This window comes from Puma concolor, chromosome E4, assembly GCF_028749965.1.
Source record: "Puma concolor isolate L17-30 chromosome E4, mPumCon1.1.hap2, whole genome shotgun sequence".
Taxonomy (NCBI): Eukaryota; Metazoa; Chordata; class Mammalia; order Carnivora; family Felidae; genus Puma; species Puma concolor.
The window spans coordinates 2,208,437-2,226,280 of record NC_141683.1 but is presented as its reverse complement, the minus strand read 5'-3'; the positions used below and the strand labels follow the sequence as shown (position 1 = coordinate 2,226,280).

At 62.1% G+C, this 17,844-nt stretch overlaps 1 protein-coding gene across 1 annotated transcript in view; it reads left to right on the top strand.

Annotated features, from left to right (window-relative positions):
* Window positions 1-17,844, top strand: part of IQGAP3 (IQ motif containing GTPase activating protein 3) — a 35,964-nt gene that overhangs the window by 7,972 nt on the left and 10,148 nt on the right. Inside the window, exons 5-23 of the mRNA XM_086694075.1 lie at window positions 1,032-1,108; window positions 1,766-1,833; window positions 1,922-2,035; window positions 2,254-2,432; window positions 3,094-3,172; window positions 3,707-3,870; window positions 4,291-4,378; window positions 5,948-6,111; window positions 7,485-7,642; window positions 8,911-9,029; window positions 9,108-9,271; window positions 10,742-10,832; window positions 11,623-11,790; window positions 11,876-12,015; window positions 12,114-12,284; window positions 15,345-15,428; window positions 15,586-15,657; window positions 15,752-15,821; window positions 17,060-17,268. Of these exons, the coding sequence (XP_086550201.1) occupies window positions 1,032-1,108; window positions 1,766-1,833; window positions 1,922-2,035; window positions 2,254-2,432; window positions 3,094-3,172; window positions 3,707-3,870; window positions 4,291-4,378; window positions 5,948-6,111; window positions 7,485-7,642; window positions 8,911-9,029; window positions 9,108-9,271; window positions 10,742-10,832; window positions 11,623-11,790; window positions 11,876-12,015; window positions 12,114-12,284; window positions 15,345-15,428; window positions 15,586-15,657; window positions 15,752-15,821; window positions 17,060-17,268 (2,379 nt within the window). The remainder of the gene's footprint in view (window positions 1-1,031; window positions 1,109-1,765; window positions 1,834-1,921; window positions 2,036-2,253; window positions 2,433-3,093; window positions 3,173-3,706; window positions 3,871-4,290; window positions 4,379-5,947; window positions 6,112-7,484; window positions 7,643-8,910; window positions 9,030-9,107; window positions 9,272-10,741; window positions 10,833-11,622; window positions 11,791-11,875; window positions 12,016-12,113; window positions 12,285-15,344; window positions 15,429-15,585; window positions 15,658-15,751; window positions 15,822-17,059; window positions 17,269-17,844) is intronic.

The window sequence follows — 17,844 nt, the reverse complement described above, 5'->3', positions numbered from 1 at the left end:
AGTGAGCGAGACCCCCCGTGCAACGCAGGGGATGCATATTTAGCCAGCCTTCCACAGAATTTCGTGGCGTGATGTGGGCTTGCTACGGGCCATATCCCTTGGTGGTGGACTTGGAGGCCCGGGCCCGGGTCCCCTGTTGGCCACGCACGGCACGTCCCCTTGCCCTTTGGATCTCAGCGTGTTACTTGACTGTAAAATGGGGATGGTGATCCCTGCCCTGTGTACCCCGTGAGGCTGTCAGGAGGACCGGATGATGTGCGTGAGTTCCCTTTATGAGTCCTAAGGAACTGTACCAATTAAGGCATGATAGGACTCTGCAGGGTTCTTCCTACAGGCAACTGTGCGACAAGGAAGCAGCAGTAAGGGGACTTTGGTGGGCGGCAGGAGTAATAGGGGCCAGCTGTCCTCAGTGATGCTGGAACGCTGTTAAGTCTCTAGATTGGATCCTTCCTGTGAATCTGAAGTAACCAAGAGGTTTTGAGCTTCGACCTCATGGGAGTCGCCAGGCGGAATGGGATGCCGTGTCTTGGAGGGAGGGCTCAGTTCTTCGAGGGGACCCCACTGATCAGAGGCCTGTGGCCCAGAGACAGGGATGAACGCCCTGTGCCCTCGGTGGTCCTGGACAGCGTGTGCCTCTTTGGGCCTTCCGAGGGAGCACGGCCGGCCCCCCAGCATGCCGCCTGCCTGGCGAGAGTCCACAGGGGCACAGGCTCGCTGTGTCTACGGGATGCATAGGGGGCCTCTTTCTCCGGAGGACACGGCCTGCACTCTCTAACCGCAATAGTCTTGCCTGTGTCCCGTGAATCTGGCGATGTGCGTCTGCGCCTGGGCCTCGGCTCACTTTCTTTAACACTTGGTGTGTGTGGCCATAGTGCTGGCTGTCGGAGGTTGGGGAGGCTGACTTCGAAGCCCCAGGCAACAAAGGAGTATCTCCCCGGGTCAGAGAGGAAGACCCATGCCTCAGCCCCTCTCTCCATAGCTGGTGCTGCTTCACGTTTCCAGCGGCAGTAACCAGCTGCTTTCCCCTCTAGACCTTCTTCCCGGAGACCACAGACATCTATGACAAGAAGAACATGCCCCGGGTGGTCTACTGCATCCATGCCCTCAGGTGAGAGGCCCCAGACTTCCGCCCTCCAGGTGGATACAGGAAACATGGCAGCAGGAAGGAAGGCAGGCGCTTCTCAGGAGAGTGAGACTTCAGAGTTTTGCAGTTGTGCGTAGATTTATGCGCACGTTTGTGTGTGACCTGCAGGGGCGAAGGAAAAGGGCAGGAGGGAAGGGTCTTCAGTTTGTGCCTGGGGCCCAAAGGAATCAAAACGAGCTGTCAAGAGCGTCACATGCAGCTCACCTAGTGGGAATGTTCAGGCTGTTTGGTTCTTCTCAGAACCGGCCATCAGCATCCAGCTGGCTAGAGCTTAAAGTGGCCGACCAGTTCCTGCGTCTGTCGTGTCGTCTCATCCTGACTTCATTTCCCACGTCCTTTTAAGCCCGCCTGGCTCTGCGGGTCTCTGCTTGCCTTACCCTCTGTGTCCATCTGGTAACTGCAGTGTGCCCTTCTCTGTGAAGTCCCGATGCCCCCTGGCCTCTCGAGCATCGTACTTATCTTCTGTAGCGCTTGCCTCGGCCTGACTTCCAGTAACATCGCTCCCCGTGGACTGGGGGGACTTGGGAGCAGGTGTGGTGGGCTCCCTGTCCAGGCCCCTGTGGCATCTCCTGCAGACCGTGTCAAAATAAATAGGCCCCAACGCCTTCCATTCTTTTCCAGTCTCTTCCTCTTCCGGCTGGGACTGGCCCCTCAGATACATGATCTCTACGGGAAAGTGAAATTCTCAGGTGAGCCCAGCTCCTTCCCCAGCCGCTCGTGCGGGCAGGGTCTTGGGGGCTCTGGCCCTGAGGAAAGGCACCTGTGGTGTCATTGCAGCCGAGGAACTTAGCAACATGGCCTCTGAACTGGCCAAATACGGCCTCCAGCTGCCGGCCTTCAGCAAGATCGGGGGCATTCTGGCCAATGAGCTGTCGGTGGATGAAGCTGCAGGTAGGGGTGTGGCTCTGCCCTGCTGGGGGGTGGGCTCCGTGTGAAAGGGCAGACTCCAAGCCTCCAATGCATTCTGGCTGTCATCTGTGAGGTGACCTGGTTTGCCCGGCCCTCTGGATGGAAAGAGGGAATGGTGTCAGGGTGGCCTGTGGCTGGTCGCGCTGCGGCGGTCTGGGGTTTGTTCTGGCCTCCTGACCTTGTCTCCATGCCCCTCCCAGTCCACGCGGCGGTCCTTGCCATCAATGAGGCGGTGGAGCGAGGGGTGGTTGAGGACACCCTGGCTGCCTTGCGGAATCCCAGTGCTCTGCTGGAGAATCTTCGAGAGCGTCTGGCAGCCATCTACCAGGAGCTGCTGGCCCAGGCCAAGGCAGAGAAGACTGCCAGCGCCCAGACCCGAGTAAGGAGGAGCCTTTGCTGTGCAGGCGTGCAGAGTGGGGTGGCCCAGAAGGCCTCCGGCGGACAGGACTCCGGCACATCCTGTCTCCACGCCCCAGAGTTGCTGAGAGAAACGCTTGCTGGTTGTTGTAGAGAAGCAGAGGAGGCACCCAGGGATGAGGATTCAGGAGAGAAGGCGGGAGACGGGTTCTGGGGACTGGATCTTCTGGCCGGGCTGAGGTGGGGACGTAGAACTGGCCAAGACTGGACAGGAGATTTGACTTAACCGTGTCCATGCCGAGGGCTTGAACCCAGGGGTTCTCCAGATTCCTCCTTCTTCTTCTTTTTTTAATGTTTATATATTTTTGAGAGACAGAGTGCAAGCAGGGGAGGGACAGAGAGAGAGGGAGACACCGAATCCGAAGCAGGCTCCAGGCTCTGAGCTGTCAGCACAGAGCCCGACATGGGGCTCGAACTCATGAACCGTGAGATCATGACCTGAGCCGAAGTTGGACGCTCAACCGACTGAGCCCCCCCCCCAGGCAGCCCCAGATTCCTCCTGACCAGGCTGACCTTTGGCCTGGGAAGGCGCCCAGGGGAGGGAAGAATTGGAGACAGGGAGGGGGGAGCAGGAGAGGACTGAGCTGGTTTCCCAGGTCTCCCTTTCGGCATGGTCCTTGCAGGATGGTGGAGAAAGCTGGGACATATATGACTGCTACCTGACTCAGGCTGAAATCCAGGGGCACATCAACCACGTCAACGGTAAGAGACCTGGGCCAGGAGGGCTTCGGGGTGCTCCCAGGGCAAGCCCCCGCATCGGGAGGTTCAGGGATAGCTCTCAGGCCAGAGGCCCTGTAGCCTCACTTGGGCCAACCCTGGTCTCAGGGAAAGACCAAAGTCAAACAGCAGGGTGTGTGCTGCTTTTCGGCTCTCGCCGTCCAGAGAAGTGACCCTGTCCGGGGGGTTTCTGTTTGAATGGAGATCCATGGACAGGGCAGAGGCAAAGGACAGGCCTTCCAGCTCTTGCTGCTAGAAGGGCAGCTGGCCCGGGGTCCTGGGAGAAGGAGCTGCGAGGAATGGATGGGGTGGGGCGGACACGAGGGCAGGAGGGGCTGTTTGGAGGCCCAGGCTGGAGTGGGCATCTGCCTGTTGGGGTCAGGATGTCCTCCCGGTCTGGGGTGGGGAGGAGGGGAGGCTGCCAAGATCAAGGTGCTGGGCAGGAAGAACAGGGCAGGTCTGGGGTGGTACCGGCTGGGCTTCTGCACATTGTTCATTGTGGGGTCTTGGTCTTTGCAGTCCATGGGGCTCTAGAAGTTGTTGATGATGCCCTGGAGAGACAGAGCCCTGGGGCCTTGCTCGAGGCCCTTCATGACCCTGCCCTGGCCCTGCGCGGAGTGAGGAGAGACTTTGCTGCCTGGTACCTGGAACAGCTGAGCTCAGACAGAGAACAGAAGGCACAGGTCAGCTGATTACCTGCTCCCTGCTCTGTCTGTCTGCTGTGGGATGGGGACCGCCTCTTCCTTAGGCATCCCCTCCGTCCCCTCCTTGTATTCAGGAAGTGCGGACTATGTGTGTAAATGGTTACGTCACCCCAAAGCCTAATGGCCCAGACTGACCAAGGGGTCCCCGGGGGCAGCCGGCGAGCAGTGACGTGCTCCCCCATGGCTGAATGGGGGCCTCAGTGACGAGAGATCTCGTCCTCGCTGCCATTGGCTTTCTCCATGACACTCTCTTCGTGCTGCCTGTGTTGTTAGTTCAGTGCCTGCTGCGTAAGAAAGAGCCAGACTTAGAGGCAGGGAGGTGGGGGTGGGTGGGCCTGTGAGCCCGTGAGGGCAGCTCCTGTGAGAGCTCTCTCCTACGTCACCTCTTCCCCTCCCCAGGAGTTGGGCCTGGTGGATCTTCTGGAAAAGGAGGAGGTCCAAGCTGGTGTGGCTGCAGCCAACGTGAAGGGTTATCAGGAGCAAGCCAGTAAGTCACTTCCAGGCTGAGGCCTGGCCCCGGGCCCATCACTGCGGCATCTAACCCTTGGCTGGCTTCTGTGTAGGGGCGTGTAGGGCGATGCAAACTGCTGCCCACGTTTCCAGCGGGATCTCTCCCCTCCCTGGTGTGCCCGGGTCCAGGCTGCCTGCATGCACACTACAGACGGGTTCCTTAAGGCCTTAGGGGTAACGACAGTCAGTCCTGCATCAGGCCGGCTCCTGGGGCAGACAGTTTTCTTCAGGGCACTTGCCCTGTATCTGGACGGTTTCAACCTGCTTGAGTCCTTGCCTCTCGACTATAGTGAGAAACTCATGATCAACTCACTTTCCCTTAAAAACATTATCTACAGGGACACCTAGGTGACTCAGTCGGTTAAGTGTCCAGCTCCTGATCTCAGCTCAGGTCTTGATCTTGGGGTCATGAGTTCAAGCCCCCCACTGGGCCCCCACGCTGGGCATGAAGCCAACTGAAAAACAAAACATCATATACAAATACAATTTTTTATTAGAGGAGTGTGGCCTGGTGATCGTGTCCCTCCCGGGAGGTCAGCATGTGCAGGAGTGAAGTGAAGCAGAGTTGGGGGCGGGGGGCTGCCACAGCCTGTGGCCACCAGCCCTGTTTCAGCCGTGTAACTCCGTCCTGACCTGCCGTTAGAAGTCGCGTACGGGTGTGAGACGCTCACCTCTGTGTCGCGTGTCTTCAGGCCTTCCTGGCCTCTTCCCTGACTCGGCCTGGACTTCGGTCCCATATGCTCCGTGAGGCCGATGAGGCCTCCGGTGCCCCCTCCTCTTGTCACACGCCCATTCCGCCCGGCCGGACAGCCTGTCCTTCCCTCGCTCTCCCGCTGCCAGCCCTTCGGTCGTCCAGGCCGCTTTCCTTGCGCACTTTCACCCGTGGAAAGCGGGTGATGGCATCCGTCAGCGCCGCTTCTGCCCCTTCCGTCCCCCGTCTCCCACCAGGACCCCTCCTTCCCCGGCTGCCAGAGCTCTGGGGGCGGGAGGCAGCGCTGGCATGGAGTGGCCGGTGTCTTTGGACCCTTACTTCTCCCCAGGGGATGCATCCTGATAGCAGGGCCTGCATCCGCTCGGCACTTCCCAAGCCCCGGTGTTTGAAATCGGAAACCCCGCTGGTGCCCCGTGGCCCCTCCAAGCTCGCTCCTGCCCCTTGTGGCCCAAGCGGCTCCACCTACCCCTCTGTGCTGTCGGCGAGATGTGGCCCCTAGAGCCCTTGACTGACCTCTTCTTAGCCGTGCCCGTAGCCTCCTGCTGGTCTTGTGTCCACCGCCCCTGCACCTCCCCCCGCCAAGGCGGCCGCTCTGCCACCTGCCAAGCTGCTCCGTCTCTGGGCCTGACGCACTGCTTCTTTCGGTGCCTCGCAAGGTGACTCAGCACCCCTCCCTCACACACACTTAGAAGCTCGTTCTGGACCTAGCAGAAGGCAGAACGGTTTTGAAGAGGCGTTTCCCCCTCAGGTACCCCAGCAGAAGCCAGTTAGCCAGGAGACTAGGACGGGCCCTGGACGCCCGGCCCGTACAGCCCTCTCCCTCCTCCCCTGCAGCGCTCCAGGCCGTGTGCAGGATCAACGGAGCCATCCGGAGGGGAGTGGCGGCTGACACGGTGGCGGAGCTGATGTGCCCAGAAGCCCGGCTGCCTCCGGTGTGCCCCCGCGCCCCGGCTGTGTACCAGCAGGAGCTGGCAGTGCTCCAGCAGCAGCAGGGAGGGGTGAGCCCCAGAAATGAGGGTCCTGCCCCCGCGTCCTAAGCAGTGGGGGGGCCTGGGGTGGTCCGTGCAGAGCACCCTCGGAGGGATCCTGAGCTCTCATAGTAGCTAGCACTCTTGAGCGGACGCTGCTCCACACGGTCACTGATCCTTGCTAGAACCCTGGCGGGTGAGGAAGATTTCCATTTAGAGGTGAGGGAACTGAGGGGCAGAGGTGGATACGGCTCCTGACGGCCGTGGCCGGCAGTGCTGAGAAGGCATGCTGAGCCGGCTGCGTGGAAGTCTGTGCCTGTCACCTCTCTGTGTGCCCCCTCACCCCTGTCCAGACGGCTCCCGAGACATGGAGGTGACAGAGCCCTCCTGCAGGGAAGTCCCAGTCCCTGCAGGAGCTGGAAGACACCTGAGGGTCCAGATAGTCACAGGGAGGGAGAAATGGATGGTGTCAGTGGCAGAGGACTTCAGACTAGGAAATGGAGGGAGCAGAGCTGGGGGTAAGTCCGGGAAGGCTTCCTGGAAGAGAGGAGACCCGTGGAGAATCATACCCACAGGGAAGTTTAGAGCACGACCCCAGTCATGGCCTTCGGGAAGGGCACGGTCTCCATACCGGTGACTGCAGTACGAGGCAGAGAAGACGAGCCCTAGGAGGTGGCGCACGGTGACCCGGGCCACGGACGGCAGAGCGGGAGTCAGCTTCTGGCTCTGCTGTGTCCTCACTGTGCGACCTTGGGCGTTAGTTCCTTGTCTGCCCTTCAGTTCATGTGTGAAACGGGAACAATAACATAATTCCCCACAGGATTGTTGTGAGGGCTACACGCGTCACCGCACGCGCTTAGAAGTGACCCCGGTATGTGAGCTCAGCTGCTGTGACCCTTATCTGCGGTACTCCTGTACGGGACAGGGAGGTGCTCTAGAAGGAGGGAACAGCACGCGCAGGTGTTTGGAAGGGAGGAGAAAGCTGGGCCGGGAAGTGGGGCGTGTGGTGCCGTGTGGAGGGGCCCTGTGTCCCCCTCTCTGTCTCCCGGGGCCTTGCGCCCTCCCTGGCGTATGCCAGGAATCAGAAAGGAGTCGGTGCGGCTCTCTGGCTGAGCGTGGGCTCTGGAACCAGGCGGCTAGCTTCAACTTACGCTGTGTGCTCATCTGCAAAGTGGGGACATTAATGGTACTCCCTCGCTGGCCTGTTACGAGGACAGAGTGAGTGTGTGTGGAGCGTTTGTCCACTGAGCACACGGTGAGCACACTCAGTGTTGGGCACAGTGAATTAGCGAATGAGTTGGGGCTTGGGATAGAGACTGGGATGTGGGAGGGCCTTGGGGGCAGGATGGCAGTGGCCCCAAGCCCTTGACCCGCCCCACAGAATTGGTGCTCCCCTGTTGTAGGAGCTCGGCCACGAGGAGCTCTTTGTGGCCGTGGAGATGCTGTCAGCCGTGGTCCTGATTGACCAGGCCCTGGAGGCCAGGGATGTCGGCGGCTTCTGGAGCAGTCTGGTGAACCCCGCCACGGGCCTGGCCGAGGTGCAAGGAGAGAACGCTCAGCGGTGAGAAGGTTTAGCAGGTGTGAGCAGGAGGGGGCGGAGCCAGGACTCCGCCCTCTGCTTGGGACCCAGCCTTCTGCGCGGTTCCCTGCTCCTGAGCCCAGGCCCCTCTCTGGGGCTGTTCGCAGCCCCTGGCCCGTGACTCGTCCTGGAAGTGGAGCTCGAGCATCCCCGCTTCCTCCGTTCCTTTTGCTTTCGTAGAGGTTTGAGTCCCGCCCCGTGCCAGATACTATCCCGGGTGGTGGGAAATGGCAGTCAACAAAGCCAAGTTCCGGCTCTCATCCAACCCACGTGCTCGTAGAGGGGACAGGCAAAGCCAACGTGCCGGATGACTGGCAGGGAGGAAGAGCCATGGCAGAACCAGAAGGGGCCGAGGGGGTAAAGGCTGGGGACAGGCGGGGGGTTAGGGAAGGCCCCGTCGGTAAGGGGACGTTGAGAGGGACCTCGGGGCATCTGTGGTTGCGGGGAGCTGCGTGGGGCACAGGCCCAGAGCAGGACATTGCTTGGTGTGTGCAGGGAGTGCCGTGGAAGCCGGCGTGGCCAGGCAGAGAGGGCCGAGTGGTGGCTGTGAAGCAGTGGGGGCCACGCCATAGCTTGGGAAGGGAGCCACAGGAGGGTTTCAGTGAGGAGGGGGCGATGTGACCTTTTGCCAGGCTCTCGGTGGCTGCTGCGCTGGGGATGGCTCCAGGGTTGATCAGGACAGGCAGGCAGCCTCCAGGCCAGGCGCGAGGAAGTCATGGCCGAGGGCAGCGGGCGTGGGTGGTGGCGAAGGGGAGTCTGCTCCTGGGTCTGTTCCCCAAGTGGATCTGACGGGACTTGGTTGCGTGTGGATGTGGCTGTGAGGGGGAGAGCGTGGTCACCTGTGGCTCCAAGATTTCCTCCCTTAGAGATTGGAGTGTGTGTTGACAGGAGTGGGAAGGACTGGGGCACACAGGCCAAATGGAGGTGCAGAGCTCAGGTGTGAGCGGCAGGCGTGTGATCACATCCGGCATCCGTGGAAGGAGCGAGGAGGCCGCTGGCGTTCACGCCCGGGTGGCGGGTTGGGGAGACCTTAAGGTTTCGGCGTCCCGAGCCGTGAGGTCAGGGTACGAGTCCGGAGACCGAGCGGTGGGAGGCTGGGGCACGCAGGGCTCGGGCAGGGCGGGGAGCCAGCACAGGGGCCTCGGAAGAACAGTGGACAAGGGGAGAAGAGGAGGAGGAGAGCACGGCGAGCCCCCTGACTTCCCGCTGGCGGGGCCCCCGCTGCCCACCCTCTCTCCCTCTGCTGCCAGTTACTTTGATGCGCTGGTGGCGCTGCGGCAGGGGCGTGCGCCAGACGGCGTCTTGAGCTGGAATGACCTGCAGGCCACCGTGAACCAGGTCAACGCTCAGGTGCAGGAAGAAACCGATCGTGAGTGGAGTCCAGGGCGGGCAGAGGCAGCCCATCCCTTACCTAGTCCCTCTGCCCACCGACGTGTGTCTTGCCCAGAGGTGCTGGCGGTCAGCCTCATCAACGAGGCTCTGGACCAGGGCAGCCCCGAGAAGACCCTGTCGGCCCTCCTGCTCCCCTCGGCTGGCCTGGACGACGTCCACCTGCCTGTGGCCCCTCGGTACCATCTCCTCCTTGTGGCGGCCAAAAGGCAGAAGGCCCAGGTGAGGTCTGCGTCGGTCGCTGGAGCAGAAAGGGCATCCGCCGTGGGCAGAGCTGTGCCCAGGATGCACCTGGGGCCAGCCCAGTCTGATGAGAGTCCCCTCTGGGGGTGGAGGGCAGGAGGGGCCGTGGGGGTAGGTGGCCCCACGGCCAGGGCGCTGGACCGAGCTCCGGATGCCAGCATGCAGAGAGTGGTGGGGGCTTGTGCGTGGGTAGAGCACAGGCCTGGGGGCCAGAGGATGGGGCTGGACTTCCTGCTCTGACACTCAGCGACGTTGTGACCTCCAGCAAATCCCGTGTCTCTGAGCTCTAACACGTCCGTAACATGCTGCATGCGCTGGTTCTACGTGCCTTCTGGAATGGGGGAAATCACACGATTAGAGAGCGTGGTGGGGTCCTAAGCCTGTAGCGCCCTGAGCCCACGGTGGCGCGGGGGGTTGAGGGCTAGACCTGCTGGGCCAGACGCCTCAGTGTGCATCCTGGTGGGCTGACCCTGCCCACGTCCTGCTGTTTCCTCACCTGCAGACACGACATGACAGTCGACGTGTCTCGCGGTCAGGGGTTCGGTGACATGGCGTGCTGGTAAAGCTGCCTGGGTTCTTCCTGGGCCGAGCATCGTTTGTGGGCTTTACAAAAGCCGGTTCCAAAGAAAGTGCTTTAGAGCGCTGCCTGGAGCACAGCGGCCCGTCACGTTTTGTTTAGAAAGGTTCTCCCGTGGGGCGTCTGGGTGGCTCAGTCGGTTAAGCATCCGACTTCGGCTCAGGTCATGATCCCACAGTTCGTGGGTTCGAGCCCTGCATCGGGCTCTGTGCTGACAGCTCAGAACCTGGAGCCTGCTTCGGATTCTGTGTCCACCCCCCCTGCCCCTCCCCCGCTCACGCTCCGTCTCTCTCTCTCAAAAATAAACACGTTAAAAAATTAAAAAAAAAAAAAAAGAAAGTTCCTCCTGTCTGTGAGGAGGGTTGGCAGGGAGCAGAGTCTGGGGTTGGGGCTGGGTGAAGGGGGGTGGGGCAGTGGGGAAGCAGCCTGACCCTGTGGCCTGCACAGACTCTCTCAGCCTGTGGTCACACATAGCCTGCCACGCCTGGTGGTGTAGAAGGTTCGGAGCAGGGATGGGAAGGACAGAGGGGAGGCCAGGGTCAGGATCGGCCCGAGAAAGTGCGCAATGAGGCACAGGGACGTAGGAGCAGGGCAGGTGCAGGGAGACTTTGGTCCGGGCTCTCCTGGGACGTGGCTGAGGCACAAGGGCAGGGAGGTGAGCTGCCCGGAGGGCGGAGGCTCTGGGGGTGCTGCGGCCAAGCTGAGTCGGTGCTTGGCCAGCCTGAGAGCAGGCCCGGTCCGAGCCTTCTGAGCCTGGCAGCAGCCCACCGGAGCAGGTGACAAGGCCATGGCTGCACACGGGTCCTCGCACAGCTGAGCTTGGGGCCTGCCTGGCCCGGCTCTCATCTCTCCCACATCTCTTGGCATCCCAGGCAACGGGGGACCCCGGAGCGGTGCTGTGGCTGGAAGAGATCCGCCGGGAGGTGGTTCGAGCCAACCAGGACACGAACGCCGCACAGCAGAGTACGTGGGCCTGGGGGCCCTGCAGGAGTCTGGTGGCCGGGGTGGGGTGGCGGCTGGGGGAGGGAAAGAGGTGAGGGCTCCCCACCCAGGGAGATGGGCCAGAACCAGAGCAGAGCCTTGCTGCTCGGACTAGAGGGTGGGCTTCCAGCAGCCGGGCTGGCAAGTCTCAGGGGCTGAGAGCCCACAGCCCACCCGTGCCTCCGTCCACGCCTTCCAGTGGGTACTTGACCCCAAAGCCTGAGCGTGTGAAATTGGATGGTGGCGGAAGGTCCAACCCATACCGCCCGCTCTGGCTGGGGGGTGTTCAGGCGTGGGCGGCGGGGGTCAGTACACAGAGACACTTGCGTTGCAGAGCGCGTGCTGGTGGTGTCGGTCCGTACTGTCTGGAGTCCCTCTGTCTGTCTGTCTGTCTGTCTGCGTGACGGAAGGCAGGTGCTGCACTTCTCGGACTTTATTCTCTCCCTAAGAAACTGCCCTGAGCTTCTCTGCCCGTATCCTGCCCTTGAGCTTCTGTACGAGAGACATTGGAGCTGTCTTCTTACCCCGCCCCAGCCAGCCCCATGCTGCCTCCCTCCAGGAAGCCTTCCTTGACCGCTACCTTTTCCTCCAGGCACAGCCGCATGCTCTGTTTTCATCTATGTCTGCATCCATGCTGGGAGGTTCCCTGTCCCCTCCTTTAGATGGGCCTTTTGTGTCCTGTGAATCCCACCCCCGTAGGCAGGGCAGGGCGCTTGGGAGGGACTTGGGGGAGGGGTAGGGACCAACCCCTGCTTCCTGATGCCCCTGTCAGTGGCTCTCGGTGTGGCCGCCATCAACCAGGCCATCAAGGAGGGCAAGGCGGCCCAGACAGAGCGGGTGTTAAGGAACCCCTCCGTGGCCCTCCGGGGGGTGGTTCCCAACTGCGCCGACAGCTACCAGCGAGTCCTGGAAGGAGCCATGGCAAAGAAGCGGCGTCCAGGTAATGGCCCCAGCCCCTCCCGCCGCCTGTCCCAGCCGCCCGCTGCCTCCTCTGAGCCTCGTGTCCTTACCTGGCTTCTGCTCAGGGGACGCGGCTCTCTGGGTCCAACACGACATGAGAGATGGCTCCGCCTACTACCTGCACCTGCAGACCTTCCGGGGAACTTGGGAGCCGCCCACCGGCTGCCGCCTGAACACGTCCCACCTGACTCGGGAGGAGATCCAGGTTGGCAGAGCCCCTGTGCAGGAGGGGCCGGGGAGGGCCTTCCCTGTAGCTGAGGCTCCGCCTGCCAGGGTACCACAGGCTCTCTCCTGCCTCCACAGTCCGCCATCACCAAGGTCACGGCTGCCCGTGACCGCCAACAGCTCTGGAAGGCCAACGTTAGCTTAGTCATCCAGCTCCAGGCCCGCATGCGCGGCTTCCTGGTTCGGCAGAAGTTCGCTGAGCGCTCCCGCTTTCTGAGGACCTGGCTGCCGGCGGTCATCAAGATCCAGGTGGCGGGCACTGGCCTTGGAAGTCCAGGGCCTGGGGTCTGGGCTTTGGGGTTTCCTTCCCGCCTGCTCTCTGCTGAGTGGGAGGGGGATGATCTTCCGGCCCCCGAGCGGTGGGGTTTGAGAGGAGCATGCGTTCCAGAGCCTGGGTTTGGGTCCCATCTCCGCCACTTAGTCACCACGTGACCCCGCCAGGCGCGTACTCTGGACCAGCTTCCCCGTCTGCAGAATGGAAACGTGAATGTCGTAGCGCGGCCCCCCCCCCCCCCCCCCCCCCCCCCCCGTGCAGGGCTGTCGTGAGGGCTAAGCGAGGTGACATCCAACGGGCATCTGAACAGTGCCAGTCACTGTCATCACCATCACTGTCCCCAGGGCATGAGCTGCTTCGTTGCCTCCCCGTGGGGAGGAGGGAGTGAGGTTTAGTGAGCCATTGGGGTTCGGACATGAGGGGGGCGTCCCGGGTTGGGGGTAAACAGGAAAGGGTGGACCAGCCCCAAGGGGAACTTTTGTCTCCAGCCAGCCCTTTCTACTTGTATCCTTCCGACCTGCGGATGGTCCCACGAGTAACTGGGGGCAGGGGCAACTCGGAAGGTGGGCCTCGGGCCCGACCACCTTACGAGCCAGGAAAGATGGGAGTTGAGCACAGAGACTCCCCAGGTAGATGTGACCTGCAGGTGTCACGGGCACGTGTGCACCGTGAAGATACTTTACATAATGAACGTGCGCACATCTGGTATCTGCAAGGACACCCGCTGGCCCGGGGCAAGGGCAGGAGACGGACGGGAGACACACAGAGGAGCGACCACATCTCCCCTGGCGGGGCCAGGAACACAGCTGACATTAGATGCTGTGCTGATAGGGACGCAGAGCAACCCAGAAGGGTCCCCTGGGGTGGGGGGGGGGGGGGGGGCGAGTGGTCCCTGAGTATGCACTAGCCCATGTGGGGGGTGGTAACGGAGGGCTTGGGCTTTAGAGTTAGAGGCTGGAGTTCGCCTCCTGGTCCTGCCATTTCTGGGTCGTACGAGGACCTTGGGCGCCTTCCCTAAGCCCTCTCCAGCACCGTCCCCTCGTTCACGACGATGGTCCTGACCTCACGTGTAGGTTGTGAGGGTTGAGCAGGAAAGTTTCACGTAGCGCTGAGCTAGTGAGCACTCCACTGGTGGTGGCCATGATACCAGGTTACCTGGCAGGGCGCTGGTCCCAGAAGTCAATGCAGAACCTTAGCAGTTAGCACTGAGTGGTCTGATCGCAGGGATTCCCCCCGCCTGAGCCTGGACTGGAATTTCACCCCAAAACTACAGAGCTGAGAAGCCACGGCAGCAGTGGCAGAGGGGATGGGGTCAGGGCACATTTGCCACCAGCCCTGGAGCTGTGCGGGTTCCGGCCCAGGTCCTGGGAGGCGGGGGAAGGGAGAGGTGGCCCAGAGCCTCTCGGGCCACCTGTCCTCCAGACGTAGAGAAGTAGTAAGGGTCAGCAATGGTGTTGGTGGGGCGTACGGAGACCTCCCACTCTCCCGAAGGCTCTGAGCCTGGCTGAGAGCCAGTCCCTGTCCTGCCTTTCGACTAGTCCAGACTGGGGGAGGGGCCTCTTTTTTTTTTTTTTCAACGTTTATTTATTTTTGGGACAGAGAGAGACAGAGCATGAACGGGGGAGGGGCAGAGAGAGAGGGAGACACAGAATCGGAAACAGGCTCCAGGCTCTGAGCCATCAGCCCAGAGCCCGACGCGGGGCTCGAACTCACGGACCGTGAGATCGTGACCTGGCTGAAGTCGGACGCTTAACCGACTGCGCCACCCAGGCGCCCCGGGAGGGGCCTCTTTAGGAAGGAGCTGTGTGTGGGTGGGCAGAGGAAGAGAGGAGAGGGGTCCCCTCTGCTTTTCACGGCAGCAGGTATCCAGAGGGACAGTCTGTACGCAGAAGGAGAGGATGCAGCACCTGGAAAAGGCCTGGGCTGGGGGCTTCCTGGGCCTGCAGGCTCCAGGGTGGACAGCTGCTGTCCTGGGGCCACCCTGCCTCATTTACACCCCATCCCAACAGGGTGACACGGTCAGCCTCAGGAGGGAGCCCGGCTCGGAGGACTGGCTCTGGGGAGGGCTGGGAGGGCAGTTAGTCAAGAAGGGATACTCCAAACGCACCAGCCCCAGTGTCAGCGATGGGGTATCACCCAGGGCCTGAGCGCCCAGGACATGTTCCATGTGAGCCCTAAAAGACAGGAAGGGTTTTGGGGGTAGGTGGGGCTGGGGGTCGGGATGGGGGGCGTAAACGAAGGGTCAGGGCAGAAAGTCACCAGGCATGTTTAGAGGAAAGTGAATTGGCTGGTGTGGCTGGAATCACGAAGGAAGAAGCCAGTGGGGGGACGTGTGTGTGTCAGATGGTCGAGAACTTCTGGAAATTTGGGGCCGAGAGAGACACAGTCCGAGAAGTACGTTAGGAAACTAATCTACACAGGCTTGGTATGAAAGGGGAGAGGCCCCTGAGAGGGAAGGGGGCCGTGAGGTTTGGTTTTAGAGACCAAAGAGGGCCTGACTTACAGCCAGGGCCGGGTGCCCTGAATCGCTGTGCTCTGTGCAGGGGAGGCTGGCACAGGGTTGGGTGCGAGCGGGGTGGGGTCGTTGGAACAGGAGTGTGACTAGGGGAGCGTGGGCGGCCCGCGGCCCACACGGCTCTGCCTGTGTGCCTGTGTCTCTGTGCGCCTCCCCAGACTGGGCGTGGGGGATGGCGGAGCACGTGCGTGTGTTTGGGGGGACACGGCGCGTGCTCTGGTGACGGGGTGTAGACTGTATTACTACTGTCTTTTAAGCTCATTGCCTTACAGTAGAGTCCCTGCGAGGAGGTGTTGGTTGGCCTAGGTGTGTGCGTGTGCGTATGCGTGTGCCGGGACCAGGGAGGGCGGCAGGCGTTTGGTCTCCCCATGTGGATGGAAGTTCTCTGACACCAGGGCTGGCTTTCCCTCCCTCCTCCCCCTCCCCCTCCCCTTGCCTGCCTCCCTCCTGCTTCCCTGGAGGGCCTCTCAGGCTAGCGGGGACCAGCCGGCCTCTTCTCCTTTCCTGTCCTGACGCCCAGGCTCACTGGCGGGGTTACAGGCAGCGGAAGACCTACCTGGGACGGCTGCAGTATTTAAAAGCAAACTCGGACGCCATAATCAAGGTAGCTGTCACGGTTTGGGTGGGTTCCTGTCTCTTGAAGGGCCCTCTGAGAACAATTGTTTAGTCCTCTTGCCTCGTGGCCTCTGGGGACAGCTGGACTGGCCCGGGCCGGAGGGTGGCCCCCGAGCCTGGAGCTCTGACGCAGTGCGCGTCCTCAGATCCAGGCCTGGGTCCGGATGTGGGCAGCTCGGAGGCGGTACCGGAGGCGTCTGGGATACTTCCAGAAGAACGTGAGTGTCCTTCTGCTGTCCCCGTGCCCGGCCTTCACGCATGAGACCAGGGCAGGGGCGGCCAGCAGCCCTTTCGCACCTGTGTTCACGGCAGGTTAACTCCATTGTGAAGATCCAGGCGTTTTTCCGAGCCCGGAAAGCCCGGGATGACTACAGAATGTTAGGTACGCGGCTTGGTCTCTTCTCTGTTGTGAGTACACGGCCTGCCCTCCCCTGTCCACGCGAGCCCATGGCCCCCGAGAGTCAGCAAGGCAGAGGGTCACGCCCCCCCCCCCCCCCCCCCCCCAGGCTTGCAGCCTGGGCTCTGGAGACGCCGTTGGCCCTTCTTGAGCCCCTGCCCTCATCACCAGCTGATGTCCCCGACCTTGAGCATATGGCTCAGGACCCGGGGTGCGTGTGGGAGTGAAGACATGTGCTCTGCCTTTGGGGATCCCCCAGTCTGGTGGTAGAGACAGGAAATCCCCCAGGCTCAGACAGGTCCAGATGTGCCTCCTGGGGCCGCACAGCAGGGAGAGAGTAGGAGACGTCTGTGCAGAACGTCCGATAGGGGTTGTAGCAGAAGCTCCTGCCCGCCAGGTAACATGGCCCGGTCCCCTGGAGGACTCCCCCGAGCATGTTCTTTCTGTGCCAGGCCTCCATTATCTCCCCGTCGCTACCAGCAAAGTAATCAAGGGAAGGGGCTTCTCCCCACACTCTCGCGTGACCCGTGGCTCCCCCAGCTCCGGCCTCTGGGCCGTGCATGAAGCCTTCTGCAGCGTCAGGACTGAGTGCCAGCACCTAGGGGTCCTCCGTCATCCTGCCCCTCGTCCCCTCAGCGGGGCACGCACCTAAAGCCTCAAAGGGGTCCTTCTGGGCCGTTCTTGGCTCCTGTCCTGAAAGTCCAGAAGCCCAGCCTTGGATGCCCTGCTCTTTGTGAAGTAGACCCAGGGTCCATTTCCAAGTTTCCTCCAGTCCTTGGGTTCTGGAACAGGTGGGCCCCTTTCCCTTCCAGGCCTGAGGCAGCATTCCTGGGCATCAGGTGGCCTGCACTGCCCTGGGACGTCCCTCTTACCCCACTCTGCCCGTCCTGCCCGCAGGGGTGCCGCCTGCCCATCTCTGACTCTGGGCACTCAGCCGATCAGAAGAACAAATTGGAGTAGGGGGTTCGTGGAGGCAGCTAGGGCTCTGACTTGGGGGCAGGAGAGGTCCCTGGCCTGGGCCCAGGGGCGAGGAGAGCAAGGGAAGGACGGTTCCTCCGTCACAACTACCCATAAGAGACCAGAGCTCGGGGACAGGACAGGCCTGGAGGCAGCCTGCTGGCCTCAAGCAGGCTGGGGACCAGGAGGTGGTAAGAGGCAGGGAGCTGCTGAGGAAGCCCCTGCGAGGGCTCGGCTCGTCCTGACGCCTCTTCCCTTCCCGCCAGTGCACGTGCCCCATCCCCCTCTCAGCGTGGTGTGCAGATTTGCCCACCTCTTGAATCAAAGCCAGGAGGACTTCCTGGCCGAGGCAGAGCTGCTGAAGCTTCAGGAAGAGGTGGTCAGGAAGATCCGGTCCAACCAGCAGCTGCAGCAGGACCTCAACCTCATGGACATCAAGATCGGCCTGCTGGTGAAGAACCAGATCACCCTGCAGGTGAGGGGCCGGGCCGCCCACCGCCGGACCCAGCTGCTTCCAGGGAGGTGGCTACTTGAGTACGTGTTACGTGTCGGATTTCATTACCTGGCTCAGGTCCTCGCTCCCGCGGCGCTTCGGGGGGCAGGTGACGGTGGAACTAGAATGCCTGCTTCTGCCGCTTCCCAGTGAGGGGGCCGCCAGCCGCCTCTTTCATCTCTGAGTCTGTTTCCTCCTCGGAGGCGGGAATAATCAGAGCGCCCACCTCACCAGGCCCGTGTAGACAGATAGGAAAGTACCTCAAACCGCAAATTACGAGGCCGCGCCGTGTGGGTAGAAGCGGCAGTGATGGCCCCAGCCCGGCGCGCGCGACGTGAGAAATGAGCAAAATCCCACAGACGCGACGCCCGGGCCGCTAGCCGGCCCTCTCTGGGGACGGGACGCACCCTGTGGAAGCAGAGGTGCCAGACGGAGTGGCAGGGCGGGGGGCGGGGGGGCGCGCACCCTCGAACCGTGTGTGGGGGCGCCTGGAACCGCAGAAAGGCCCGGTTCCTCGAGGCCTGATTCTGACCCAGCGCCGTGCCCCCCGGCACCTGC